Genomic DNA, 15,756 nt, shown 5'->3' with positions numbered 1-15,756 from the left:
CTGATACTGGGGTGCACCAGACCAGGGATGACAGCAATACTCCATGCGGCCGGACCTGCGCTTTGTAGAGCGCTAGAACGTGGGCTTTTTGGCTTTGCCCTCCAGATGACCGCGGAATTGGCAATCGCTCGAGATTCGATACCCAAAATTACGATACTAGATATTATAATATTATAGGATACATAATATATCCTGTATTATATTACAGGCAAGTTCATTATAAAAACAGATACACTTCTATACTAACAACCATTATCTGTGCTCCTTATCACTGTCAAAATTTGTCCCAATTATGATGCTTTCGAGTTTCGCGAAGCTTACGCTCACTGTATTGACGGCGTGAAAATGATTACTATTAGGTTAAACCATGTACGCTTCGTTATATATTTTTAGTTCAATTAAATTTTGTTCCCACATAAAACATTCCACAAGTGAAGGATGTAACTTAAGAATAATTAATAGAGTATTAACTTAGTTTTTAATAAATTATGAAGTTCGTGATGCCACCACGCCCATGAGGTTCAGCATCCGTTATCGAGCATAAAATACAATAATACCATACGTTAGTATAGGGATGTATACGTTTAAAAGCTATTAAATAATAATAATATTATCCTTTGGATCCTTATACGATTGCTCAATTGAACGACGTAGGGCTGTCAACGGTCATTTATTACCGATAAATTTGCATGCATATTGACTATGAATGTTGTAGCATCTTTTGCGAAATCTTATTTTATATAATTATATAGTAACGAGTTATGTAAGAATAACTTTTATTTAGAACAAGTTAGGCAAGCAGAATTTTATTTTTGATATAGAACTGTTTATATACAAAATGAGATGAGATAGTATACAAATTCTTAAACCAAAACTTAGTATAATATATTACATAAATACTTAATCAGGTAGAATATATATTATTTTATTTCATTTATCCCACTTTGGTGGTAAACTGAGCATTAAATTGTTAAAAATCTTTGATACCTCGTTTTATTACGTAAATAATGTTTTTTTTTTGGTTTTTAAGTGTGGAATCAAATTATCTAGTACTTTAATAAAAAGTAATAAAATGGCTCATATTTATAATTTACAAAACCTTCATAGTATTCCCACAGGGAATTGAATTAGCAACCCTATGGAAGAGATAAAAATTTAACAAAAAAACAACCGACTTCAAAAACACTATTCCAAAACAATAGATATAATATGCACTAAAAAGTATAAAAATAATTGAGTATTTTTATACAATCTAATTAATTAATCTTATTCTAGCTATGATCTATTGTTTTGGAATAGTGTTTTTGAAGTCGGTTGCTTTTTTGTGAATTTGTCTAGATATGTGCAGATCTACAAAATTTTTCAATGCAGCAATGGTTTTCTCGTGGATGCCATTGTCAGAGCTGGACCAAATTATAATGAGGACCAAAAGGTGAAGCACCAGGAAATAAAAAATAATTATCAAAATTTTTTCACCCAGTCGAAAGTTTTGAAGAAACAAACATAAAAACCTCCTCCTTTTTTGAAGACAGTTAAAAAAGATAAATATTTTTATAAGATTATTTATAAAATCACAACTTGACAGCCCTACTGCACGATTTCAATGAGAAATCGAACAGAAATTGTTGCTCAATGCAACTACGTACAATCCAATTTGCAATTTCAAATACTTAAACATAAAATCGTCGTTTTACGATGTCATCCAAATTAATTGCTAATTAATGAGCAGTTTCAATGGACTGGGCCTTATTGCAATACTACGGTAAAGATAAAACCTTTTAATGTTTTTCGTTTTTTGTAATAGTAAATACTTCTTAAGATGTCTTGTAAACGGACATATTTCTGTTTAAGCCAACTTAATAAGAACTTGCTTGATCATATGAATTGTTAAATAAGGTATTTATTTAGATACAAGCCTGGTTAGCAATAATTTACAGCATAATATTAAACGATGTGTTTATTTTTAACTTTTACCATTTAGGTTTGTATTAATCAAGCTGTTATACATCTAATATATAAAATTCTCGTGTCCCGGTGTTTGTTACCAAACTCCTCCGAAACGGCTGAACCAATTAGTGTGAAATTTTATGTGCACATCCGGTAGGTTTGAGAATCGGCCAATATCTATTTTTCATACCCCTGAATGATAATATATATTTTTTATTTTTTTATTATTATTTTATTTTATTATGATTCAGCATAGAAAAATACATACAACAGCTATTTTTGGTATCGCGATTGTTATATTTTTATGTTTCATCCAAAAATCCGCTATAGGGTTAGAAGATGACAATATAATAGGTACAATAACTGTACTACGATATATTTGGTAGGTCTGAGATTCGTATGCATCAATTTTTTATACCCCAAAAATTTAAATTATTGATTTATTTAAATAACTTTATGTGACAATACAACGCTTGCTGGGTCAGCTAGTAATAAATGATTTCCTTTACTTCAAAAATTAACATATTTTAAATTGTTTTGAGTTTGAAAAAGCAACATATCAAGTCACTTTCCTAAAATGCAATTGGGTAAAGCAGGTTAACAACAGTGATGTAGATCCTGCAGATGGCGCCACTTCCTTAGAGATGAAAATATTCCAAGATTTTTTATGGATATTGCATCATTCGGATGGTTGGAAAAGTGGTCAGCGCTGGGGCGTATTCCGGAAAGCACAGGTCGATGGAAGTTGGGAATTTCTGCTAATAAAAATTCCAAACCTAAAGAAAGACCAGACCTAAAGACGCTCTGTAAAATTGGCCATTTGAAAATAACGTCCAGAAAATCAGATATATATCACTTTTAGCTGTTGTAATGAAATGGTAAAAAAAAGATATTGTAATGAATCCACATAACATAAAAATGTAATTTAGAGTGTGTTGTTTTTTTTATCCAAGTATTTATACGACGATATTATTATACTACTAGCTGACCCGACAGACGTTGTTCTGTATATAATAAACAAAATAATGTTTTTTATGAATTTGTCGATAATAGAAAATATGTCCATACAAATCAAATATTGGAAATAATAATAATTGCTTTAGATTGTAAATTTTCTCCCACAATAACAACAGCCACTTCGTCAATGGTGGGTGAATTAAACCTCCTTGTGTGTTCACCGGCAGGTGTTTTGTCAGCTCGAATGACAATATTATGGCTGTTTGATTTGCACGAACTCGTTGCATTCTAAGCCTATGTACTTCATTCACTCTCAAACTTATGACTTATCAGTCTACATAAAAATAATCTGATAGATAGTTAACAACTGTTGTTAATCTACCAACCATTGTTAGCTAAAACTAAGTTTATTTTTTACCTGAGAAAGTTAGAAAGATATAAAAAAATCTTATTAGTTATTCATTTTAAACTATTCTTTCAATTGGATTTCTGAACGACGGAGGATACATCAAAGGAAAAACAAAATTGTTGTTTTTATTTAATTCTGAGTATTTTCATATTTATTCACCTTTTAAACCTTCCCTGAACTTCCACAAATAATTCAAGACCAAAATAAGCCAGCGGTCCAGCGGTTCTGGAAATTTAGCGAAACTAACAAAAAGCAATTCATTTTTATATAATATATAGATACCTTAGTCAAATAACGTAAAATAAATATAATTAAATTTATTTTTATATAAAAGCAACTACGTTTAAAAAGACCGACTTCAAAAACTGAAAAGTATCAAATAACTAATAATGTAATTTAATACACCTCTTATGCAAACCTTTACCTTTATTATTCAAATACTATCAGCTATCCTCCACATTATAGCGATAGACCAACTATTTGTCATTACATTAAAATAATGTCATTAATATTATTTAAAGTTATATTTGTAAAGCGTGCGCCACAGTGCCCATGCGCCAGGTATCCCCTCCACGTTTCATTCACCGCTAGACTTACATGTCGCCACTTATACTTATTTCAGCAGCTAAGGCACCCTTAAAACGGAAAATCAAATATTAATTGCCAGATGGTTGCATAGAATACTGCTTATCGACAAAGTAGCATCATGTGATATGGAGCCTAATACTTGCTATAAAATAAAGGCATTCTGCGAGCATTTTATAACCTATGAAATAAAAAATATAATAACTTTAATTTAAAAAAACAAAGAAAATAAAAACAACATAAATCAGATTTCCCGGTGAGAGGATCATATAGCCACCATAAGCAGCGCCCGTTCACGAGCATGACGCATGGACCAGCCATCGCCTCCCTCGACCATATTTTAGGGAAGGGAACGACCCGCCCCACGTTGCCGCCACAAACAGTGGCATTGAGCAAGACTTACATGTCGCCACTTATACTTATTTCAGCAGCTAAGGCACCCTTAAAACGGAAAATCAAATATTAATTGCCAGATGGTTGCATAGAATACTGCTTATCGACAAAGTAGCATCATGTGATATGGAGCCTAATACTTGCTATATCTAATGTTAATCCACGTTTTATTCTAACTTGTCTCTTAATTTATTCCCATTACAAGTTCAAAGTAAATACCGCATTGAGATATTATTATTTATTATCACTCTTGTGCTGTGTGTGGGCTGGGCTGGCTTTACAACCGTGAATGGATGCCATTACCTCGCAATTAGTAGGCAAAACGGAGATATAAAAGTTTCTTGCTATTCCATTATCAACCTTAAGATTCAAAGCAACATTGTAGAATATCTCAACTGGAGAAGATTATAGCTAGGAGAGGCTAGAAGAATTTGGCATATTGGGGTTAAGGTAAACTTTGGCTTGCAGTCGTTTTCTGATTATACCTTAATTTTACTGCGTTAAAACACATTGGATCTGCATTTGGCCAACGCGCTTGAATTTTTTGATAACCATCATTTTAAACTACTGTTTAATGTTTTAGTTTATTCAACTACGCCTACCGACCCTAAGCCAGTGTTGGAGCGCTTTTTCTCCAAGCTAACTAACAAAAATAAATATTTAAGACTTATAAAGTATTTTTTTTATATGTAAGTTTTTTATATATATTATAGTTATTGAGTACATACATATAGTACAATACAGTAGATGTATCAATCCACACATACCGTTAATAAAATAAAGGCATTCTGCGAGCATTTTATAACCTATGAAATAAAAAATATAATAACTTTAATTTAAAAAAACAAAGAAAATAAAAACAACATAAATCAGATTTCCCGGTGAGAGGATCATATAGCCACCATAAGCAGCGCCCGTTCACGAGCATGACGCATGGACCAGCCATCGCCTCCCTCGACCATATTTTAGGGAAGGGAACGACCCGCCCCACGTTGCCGCCACAAACAGTGGCATTGAGCAAGCATGACGATGCCTGTCACAAGAACTATACCAAATAACAAAAGATAATGTTCATCATCTACATAATCATCTACAAAAGCTCAAACCCTTTAGGCTATCTTATCCATTTGAATTATTTAACTATAATTACATTTATCAATCTGAGACAGACATGTCAGTCCCAAGTATTATTTATATCCACATATTCTGATATTTTATAATACCCCTTTGTATACATTTTTTTCTTCAGAACTGATTTATAAACTGCCATAGAAATAGTTCTACGACTACTCCGGACCGTGTTTTTACGGATACAGATCGGACTTTGATCGGACGTAGTGCGTAAGGGCCCTTATTGTGCTCTACACGTTTGGCTTGGGCGGGGGCAGTCGACCAACAATATATAGAGGCTCTTTTATATAAAGTAGCTTAACCTGGCAACGTTTCACTGTTAATTATTATTTAATAAATATATTGTTGCGCTTACAGCGGCATTTAGTTGCACATATATTTTATTAAATATTTCTATTTAAAATAGTTTTATTTAAAATAATTTAAAATAAAAATATTTATTGCAGTAAAAAATAGTATAAACATGACCGCGCCTTAATGAGAGAAAAGAGATAAAAGTAGAAGCAACAATCGAGTGGGTTGAAAAATGTATTTATATAATATTTGATATTGATAAGTCAGTAGCGTAGATTCATTGATAGAGTAGCAGTTTTGTGTATTCAAATTGATTTGTGTTTTAAGCAAAGATCAGCCACTGTAAATCCTTAATGAGAAATAGACATATTGTTTAAAAAAGCTTTAAAATATTAGAATATGTAAGAATAACAATCAATACGACTACATACTCTGTCAAAGTCGGGTGACAGAGAAGTCATTGTAATAGGATTCCTGTTAGAGCACTGGGTACATTATCCTAAGGGAGCGCAAAAAGAATTCTGTGTGAGTATTTTTTTTATGTAAATAAGGGACGAGACGAGCAGGACGTACAGCTGATGGTAATGGATACGCCCTGCCCATTACAATACAGTGCCGCTCAGGATTCTTGAAAAAACCCCAAAAATTCTGAGTGGCACTACAACTGCGCTCGTCACCTTGAGACAAGATGTTAGGTCTTATTTGCCCAGTTATTTCACTAGCTACGGCGCCCTTCAGACCGAAACACAGTAATGCTAACACATTACTGCTATACGGCAAAGATAGGTGCCGTTGTGGTACCCATAATCTAGCCGGCATCCTATTCAAAGGAGCCTCCCACTGGTAAAATTAAAATAATAATAAAAATAAAATTACGTCATTTCCTATATTCCAGAGCACTATTATTTTGTTTTCGAAGCAGGGACAGGGACAGTGATCACTGAAAAAATTCTAAAGGAATAAATACATCTGGGAAAAATAATTAACTATAATCACACAATTTAAATTTGAAAACAAAATTTATGAACGATGAGGGTCTCAAGCCCGAGACCTCTCGCGTTCAAATTTTAGAACTCTCATTGATTACTCGGTAATTAATCCCAGAAGTGAGGGCTATCACTTTGAAAAATAACTGGATGCCCTGGACAAACAATGCGCATTTAGTTAGTTCTGCTGCTACTTATAGGTAGACTCTTTCCTCGAGCGAAGGACTCATAGCAAGTATAATAATATTGTGATACCAACCTGTATCATTTTATCAGAAAGCATGCACAGTTGCTTCTGTCTCTCCACAAGATAGTCCAGTCGATGGCAGCTTTCCTTGTGAAGAGGTGTGAGGTCTAGTGAAGTATTATTAGATGTTGGAACTGGCGCGGCTAGGTTCCTGTAACAAGAGAAATCATTGAATGTATGAAAATACTGTAATAGCTAAAGTTATAATTTGTATATAACAATTATGGTAGAACAATTAGGCGACCTTATCGCTATTCGGTGATCTCTTACAGGTAACCACGGAATAGTAAAAAAAAGAAGGACTCCGTGCCGTGATCTTAGCAAGTGAAGCACCTTTATGCTAGTGTGTGTGCGCTTACGGGGTATACCAGTTATACAATTCTTCTCTCAGTTTCTCCGTTAAATAATCTTATATCCCCAAATACTTTTATATTTGTTTTTACACTTTTTCACAACGCACGACGGCATTTTTATAATATTACATTGCGACTCAAACTGGTCTATCATGGACGACGGCAAATCTCATAATAGCGGCTTGTATAACTGTAAGTATATGCGTGGGGTTATGTATTTACACGTTTACCGGCTTATTTAGGTGCCTCACTGTTATGTAAGGTGACACGGAGTCCTTATTTTTGTACTCGTCCGTGCAGGTAACCTACACGTGTAGGAGATTTTATTCACATAGACCATCACATAAGGCAATAAATAAACGTAATATAGGATATATATACATACACACGTACATATATATACTAGTATTCCTATGAGAAAATATTTTTAGTATGTAAAATGATAGGAAAAAAGGCTGTATCTTCAGTACTCATAGCGCAAATAAGTGGCTAATGTGCAAAATACTTTGCACAATAGCCACTTATTTGCTCCAATGCTCCAATCAATAAAAATCCAAGCCTAGGAAATGCACTTTTTGTCTGAATACGATGATGTTATATAACACCATTAGACGTTGCGCCTTTCCAGCGTCGAAATGTAGCCCCACCCTTACTAATTGAAGTTTCTCACTTTAATTATTAAATTTTGTTTACATTTTTGATAAATGTTCTGTTTGACTTTGAAAGGTGCATATTTCCAGAAACAAAACCTAGATTAAAGTTTTTTTCTCCGAAAATTTGCCATTGCATACGATAAAGGCATATTAATTACTGATGGGATTATTGATGAGATATACTAAACGATTAAGAATATTAACGAAAATTTGATAGGTTTAATATATCTTTTAACCGATTTAGATTGATACTCTGGATAAACGTTTTATAACAATATATAATTGGAGCCGTCTGCCAAAAAAATATGCGAAGCGTGGCATATGGGGCTCTAGAAACTCTTTGATATAAAGGGACCTATTTTATGGTGGTATGCGAGGTCCAGATATAATAAGCTCGGCTTTTCCACCGCCACCTGTGCCATTTCAAACCGTCCATGTACCGCCACAGTAACTGACTCTTCTTCAATGCAGCACTATGCAAGACGGTCTTCTTCTCTTCTATATAACCTCCTTCTTTCCTTGATACCATACAGCACTATCTTACTCTCGTCATAAAAGCCAAGGTATCGCCAATTAAAGATAACTAATCATATTAAAAGCCTTCAAAAATATATGTATCTATTAATTTCTTGCTTTTAAAAATTACTAGTTCAATGATTAGAAAAATACAAAAACAACTGAAAATCTGATAGCAATGTAAACTGAATAATGATAAGCATAGATCAAAGTACCCAATAAGTTTGTAAGCAAATGCTTAGTTTCGTTTGTAACAAACTCAAGAACAAACAAGTCTTGAACAATAAATAACAATGATAAAACTTCGTCACATGACAATTGAAGAGAGCTTAGTGTAAGAGCCCTCGCCAACAACGCATGTAACCTAAGGTAATTAGCGAAGAGACGTCCGTTCTCTACGACCTCTCCCACTCGAATGAGAAACGCCACTCGAAGAAACAAAACTTGCTATTACCTACCCTCAGCCTTTGTTCTTTAAAAAAATTCTCTTTTCAAACCGGCCAATGAGAACACAGTACGTTGATTGGCCGACGACCTCCCTTGAGTGCGAGTTGAAATAAAAAGTGCTTGGGTAAATGAGAAGTGTCATCTTGCTTACTCTTGTTTGAATTACATATACTTGTCCCGCTCGGTTTTTCGTTTTAATTGCGAACATGAGAGGATGTGTAAAGGGTTGCGAGACCTTGAGTGCCACACGTGCAGAGGCTGTCCGGGGAAGCGCATTCAAGTTATTTAAATATGGGAAGCGTTTCTTGAGTTATGTCATCCACGCTGTCAAATAGGGCTTAGTAACGTGCAGTGCTCTGGAGTCGGGGTTTATATGGGTCAATTGAAAGACACAATATCATGCAGGCAATTTATGAGAGATGTTACGAAAGTGGCTTATTACTGCTTCCCGAGAGGGGTTTCCGGAAACTAGCTAATCAGGCGAATGGCTCTCTTGACATGAAAATAGAAATATTTTTCAACTTTAGCTTATGTTGAATGAATTTTATGTTTTGCATAAGTAACATATTTTTTGTGCTTGATTTCTGTGGAATGCATTTTAAAAATGTTTATCATGTACGATGATGTGATTTTGGATTGTGCATTGTTGGTACCACGACTGCCGTGAACATGAAGTTACTTGTTTTCAACATTGTTAGCGCCATGGCAAGGGAATATTTTGGGAAGAATGACAATTAAGATGTAATACGGCATTTAATTCGAATTTATTATTATCATTATTTGTCAGCTGCATATATTTAATTACAATTTACTGCTAAATCACACCCAGATTTACGCGAACTGGACGAAATCTAAATTTACAAGGAAGGTGTAGGCGCTTTATTTGATGGTACTCATGTCGTATCGTGCCGGAAACACCGCACAAGGAAGTTCACACACCCTTTTATGTGAAGATAAAAATACCACACATTTCTGATTTGTATCTTTCTATAATTATTTTAAATAAGATATTTTGACTGTGCAACGTAATCTCGTACAATAATAATAGCTTAAGTTACAATTGAAGTGTGTGCTTGAATTTGGTAGCCCGGTCGGATTATTGTATTGTTTTTATCTCTTTATCGGATTATTTTTACCAGTGGGAGGCTCCTTTGCACAGGATGCCGCCTAGATTTTGGGTGCCTATTACTGTCATGTAAATTAAGCAGTAATCTGTAAACATTACTTGTAGTCTGAAGGGCGCCGTAACTAGTGAAATGACTGGGCAAATAAGACTTATTATCTTATGTCTCAAGGTGACGAGCGCAATTGTACTGCCACTCAGAAATTTGTATTTATCAAGAATCCTTAACGGCACTGCATTGTCATGGGCAGGGCGTATCACTTACCATCAGCTGAACTTCACTAGCCCAACAATTACACCAGCTACGGCGGTCTTCAGACAGAAACATACTAACGGTTGCAAGATACTACTGATATCTACAGAGATGCCTTTTTCTAACATCTACTAGATGTCAGAAAAAGGCATCTCTGAGAAAAATCCTCGCACTGGTATATAGGAATAAAAATACATATACTCGTAATAATATGGACACACTTTTACACAAATTAAGACATAGATTGTTCTATGGGTTGCAAGTAAATGATATACTTAATACGATATACTTATACAAATGATTTAAGTTTTCTTTAGTGTTAATTCCGCCAATACGGCACTGGCATTCTGGCATGAGACTCACGTGCCAGATTTTGGCGAGACAACACGTCCTGAGGATGCCTCGTGTAGAGGCGAAACACTTGTTGAATTGTTTTGAAAACAAATATTGGCGGAATTAACACTAAAGAAAACTTAAATCATTTGTATAATTATGGATTTCCGCAAAAAACGTCTAATTCAAATAATTTACGATATACTTACTAAAACATACATAAAAACATCCATGACTCGGAAACAAACATCCATATTCATCATATAATTGTTTGCAACTACCGGGATTCGAACCCGGGACTCTAGCTTAGTAAGTAGGGTCGCTAACCACACGGCTATAGATATGTGCATACGATTGAAATAAAAGCCAAATATTAAACGCTTCCTCCCTTGGTCAGAGCTAATTTCATATGACAGCAAATGTCGACTTTCAAACCACTCCGACTTAAACTCTCCACTTGTTTGTTTGACGAACTATGACGTCATAGTACATAACAATCAAATGCGTCCAAGTGGCATGCGTAATTTTCACGTCGGATGACGTCGTGATGTCGGATGATCATTTTTAATTAATTTTTAGCGTCTTAAAAAATCGAATAAAAATGTAAACATAATATGCCTTTCATTCGGTCATTAACTCCTTGTGCGGTAAAAAGTGCAACTTTACTATTGGGTATCAAAACCACAGCTTGTTAAAATATTTTTAAGCGAGAATTTCTTCTACAATCATGATGAATATATTTTTTGTAAATATATTTCACTAAAAAGCTTCACCCCTAAGAAGGAAAACATAGGATGAAATTTCATAATTATCAATATTTGTGTATCAAATTATACATATATGCCTACCTAGTTTCCTTGTTTAAATATATATCTGATTTCCTTTTTTTACGTTTCAAATTCAGGCTTTTCATTATACATTTTGTACATTAGGGCACGAAGCATCATTAAATTTTGTGACAAACACACAACTAGTTTGTAATCACGAAAAAAAATTGGTATTGAATAATTATGGGATCGTAAATATGCAGTTAGTTTTTTTTTTTGGACTTGAAAAAAAACTTTTCATAATCCTGCACAAAATAATGGACGAAATAACCCAATCCCAGATGTTAGATAATTTTAGCCGGTCTTCTTTATTGAACTTTGGGTGTTTTATTATTTCAATCTATGCTCTTTTGCCAAAACTTTTGGTTTGTAAGAACCGTCTGTAGTGGTTTGTTATCATTGTGTTATTTTTATCATAAATGTGTTCAATAATAATAGCACATAAAACAGTTTATGTTAATTTTAAAAAAACAGTGCATGAAACATTTTAAGTCACTCTGAAACTATAAATATCAAGACATATTATCATATATTATTTTAGTTACATTTGCACTCGTCGGTTTTTCACTTTTTCCTCAAGTTTGTACTGGTCAATTTTTACGACAGGTTAACTGCGGTAATTACTTAACAAATAACATAAAATTACTGTGTTCGTTATGACTGTTAATTAAAAACTCAGAAATGTTACAATCGCATGCTTAACTGCCATATGGTTTTTGAAGAGTGACAAATTATGTCGTATACGTTCTGAATTATATAATCATAGAATACTATGTGACTATAGATCTATCGGACTACAGATTTACTACGATCTATATCTATGTCTTGTTGAACCGATCTAGATGGATACTCGTGGGTAGTTAGAAATATGGAATGGGAGCTCTGAATATGATTGAGATGGTTGTCCTTGGAACCGAAAAAAATATATATTTGTTAAGTCGAGAAAGTAAGTCTTTTATTGGGCGATGTATATGCTTCTAAAATATGATCCCAGAAAATGTACAAAACAAATGTGTTACGAAATTTAAAAGAATTCTTAAAAAACGTTTGTGTGGGAAGGGTTATTATAGCATAAACGATTTTCTTAATGACACCACAGACTGGGAATGAAGCTAACACCTTCAGGCTGTTTTATTATAAATGTTACTGTACGGATATCACATATACATATTTTTATATAAAAAAAAAGCCCGCTGAGTATCTTGCGTCCGTTCGTCTCAGGTCTGAGGCAGTTCTTTTTTGAATAGGTGGTAGTTTTTGAATCCTTTTTTGAATAAAAATATTTTAATTTGAGTGGTTCTCTTTGGAACCGAAAAAAATTATTACACTGTGTAAAAGTTTTTCTGATTCCGATGAATAAACTTAGGCTTTAAATGTAGCAACTTAGAGTTAGAGCTAATGGTTTAACCTCCTGTCTGCTGCCGTTGCCACATGGCAATGGCATGAGACCACCGTTTATTACTCTGTTATTTGTTTAGCACACAAGACATTAATATAGAAAATAGGAGCTAATACCCAACGTGGCTGGTTAACGACATGTTATTCAAAATTGTTTACAGTTACAATAAATTAGCTTTCCATTTCTGTCTTGCTGTATCTCCGTTACAGATGTTATTCTCTCTTGTATGTGATGTTTGTCTATTCGCTAGTATATTATAGACCTATGGTAATTTCAACGAAAGTAACGCTTGACGGAGGTGAGTGGATGCATACAGGCTTAAGGAGCTTTAGAACATATAGAGCAGCTTTCTCGCAAGCTGATTAAACTCACACGATTACGTAAAATAACTCATGTGATAGCGGGTCCTAGCCCCTTTAACAAGCATCTGTTGCTTGCATGGAGGCAGAAGAGATAACCACACACTATCCTGGAGTGCCGAAGTATGGCCACATACCGGGCCAAAAACTTGAGGTCATGGAGGAATCTCCCCGTGGTTATGGGTGACCTCAGAGGTTTGAGTAACTTCCTTGAGAAGCTGGGATGGAACGATTAGCAACCCAATCCTACCAAGCAATATAGGCGCACAGTAGCGATGAATTACGAAGAATGCCTATAAACTATAAGCCTATGGTATTACGGGTAACAAACTATGATGCGTTTGTATGTATGTATGAATTACATTACATTATCTTAATATATATCAATCCAGTGTCCTGATGTTTGTTTCCAGTGATCTCCTTAACTGATCAACGGATTTTAATGGGGATTACTAAATGGACTGTTTTTTTATTTTGATTTGAGACCCATAATTATTTTAATTGCTAATATTTGTTTTGTATGAACAAATTATCTATGAGAGAATTTACTAACGCTCGGTTTGACAGTTCTGCTGTGATACAGTTTCATTTTGACAACAGGGAGCATATTTTACGAAATCATTTTAGATGTTATCAAATATTATTGACAAATTCATAAAAAAACAGTACTTTATTTTTTATATGCACAACAACGTCTGTCGGGTCAGCTTGTTAAAAAATTTCCTGTATATCATTGGAAGGCTTTTTAGCACAGGATTCCGCTTAGGTGGTCATAGGTTGTCATAGCTAGTGAAATTACTGGCCTAATGAGACTTAACATGGCGCCGCATGCAAAGGATACCATGGACGGCTTACCGCACTAACACCTCCATCCTTAAGCAGCTAAAAATAGGGAGCAGTCCACGTCTATCCACTACATGTCTGCAGCGGATCATGAGATACTGTGGCCACATTGCACGACGCGGTGCAGATAACCTAGAACGTCTGATGTTCACCTGGAAAATTGAGGGGAAGAGACCAAGAGGCCGGAACCCACGACGCTGGTCTGGCCAAATATCCGAGCAGACTAACCAACCCATCAGCATCGCACTCCACCATGCGACAGACCGAAACAGATGGAGGAAAGCTGTAGACGAACTTAAGCAGAGTCACGATCCTCAGCAATGACGGAACGACTGTGACGAAGTAGAGACTTAACATCCTATTTGTCAAAGTGACGAGTGCTATTGCAATACCGCTAGGTTAACACAGAGATCCTGCTCGACACTGTAATAACCTGTCTGTAACATTTACTATCACGAGGATGACTTGTTCGTCTCTATAATTTTTCTCATGACACTAGTAGCATCCATCATTCATTAATTTATAACATTTAACCGAATGGCGTTGATTGAAATTTTATCCATCAAATTAAACACCATAAATTTAATAATGCAATCAAAATCTTATTACGATGAACATGTATTTGGTTGAACATATTAACTTAATATTTCTCGACATAAATTGCATTCATCTTTGCAGTGCTGTAATGGCGTTCTGCTCAATGAACTTGATTATTTTACGTAATAAGAAAAACTTTAATAACACTAGACTTAACATCGTATATCTGAAAGTGCGATGCCGGTCAGAATGTTGGATGCAATCACTAATCCTGAGCGACACTGGACACACACATTTTTTTTTACAATTTAAGGAATCAAAAGAGTTCGCTACCTTAAAAAGCGTCGAAAAAGCGTGCGTATGAATTCGAAAACCGAAAATACTTTGGTACGAGGCGGGCGAGGATCGAACGGGGGCTCTATGATGAGAGTCAGTCAACAGTTCAACCTGTTGATTCACCAATGCTGTTAAAGCAGAACGTATTAGTTACCATCATGTTTCCCATAAAAAGAAGTTATTCAAGTATTTACGGCGGTGAAGGTCATATGATAGAAGTCAGGTGAATAGTTGACACTGGCATCATCTTCATCATGCTCGCTTAAATGCTTGGGGCGGTGCCGTGTGACGGTTTTACTGCTGCTTTGGGATAGCTAAAATATTCTGTCATATACAACTCTGTTTGTACAACTATATCTTAAAAAATATTTTAGAAGTTGATAATTGCTTAAAAAATATATTAAGTGTGGGTAAATTTATTGCAAATCAGTACGTACTCTACAGTATTTTTTACTCCATTGAGGTTTTTTATGTATTTTTATTAACTCAAGAAATACGTATAATTAAATTTTAGACATGGGAGTGTGAAGTATACATAATAAAATAAAATAAAATAAAAAAATAAAAAAGCCTTTTATTTCTTACAGCTTATAAAACATGAAGTTATATTAGATTATGTTAGTTTACCTATATACGATTATTAGTTTTGTTAGTAATTAACTTTGGTTCCTAAAATTTACTTGTGTTAGTTTTTCCTTAATCCTATATTATTATTCTTCATTCTGTAAGAACTCCTCTGTAGGTGAAGGCCTCCTCCAAAGATAGCCACTCCTCTCTAGATTGGGCTACTTGAATCCAGTTGGTGCCAGCTGTTTTTTTGATTTCATC

The 15,756-nt window shown here is 34.6% G+C and overlaps 1 protein-coding gene and 1 long non-coding RNA gene across 2 annotated transcripts in view; both read right to left on the bottom strand.

Moving 5' to 3' along the window:
- Nucleotides 1-15,756, bottom strand: part of LOC126978910 (protein Wnt-1-like) — a 136,633-nt gene that overhangs the window by 22,828 nt on the left and 98,049 nt on the right. Inside the window, exon 2 of the mRNA XM_050828034.1 lies at nucleotides 6,962-7,100. Within this exon, the coding sequence (XP_050683991.1) occupies nucleotides 6,962-7,100 (139 nt within the window). The remainder of the gene's footprint in view (nucleotides 1-6,961; nucleotides 7,101-15,756) is intronic.
- Nucleotides 15,490-15,756, bottom strand: part of LOC126979049 (uncharacterized) — a 67,572-nt gene continuing 67,305 nt past the window's right edge. The window contains exon 2 of the long non-coding RNA XR_007732745.1: nucleotides 15,490-15,555. This is a non-coding gene — a long non-coding RNA (uncharacterized LOC126979049). The remainder of the gene's footprint in view (nucleotides 15,556-15,756) is intronic.

This window comes from Leptidea sinapis, chromosome 3, assembly GCF_905404315.1.
Source record: "Leptidea sinapis chromosome 3, ilLepSina1.1, whole genome shotgun sequence".
Lineage (NCBI taxonomy): Eukaryota > Metazoa > Arthropoda > Insecta > Lepidoptera > Pieridae > Leptidea > Leptidea sinapis.
The sequence above is the reverse complement of the archived record's forward strand: the minus strand, read 5'-3'. Positions and strand labels throughout refer to the sequence as shown.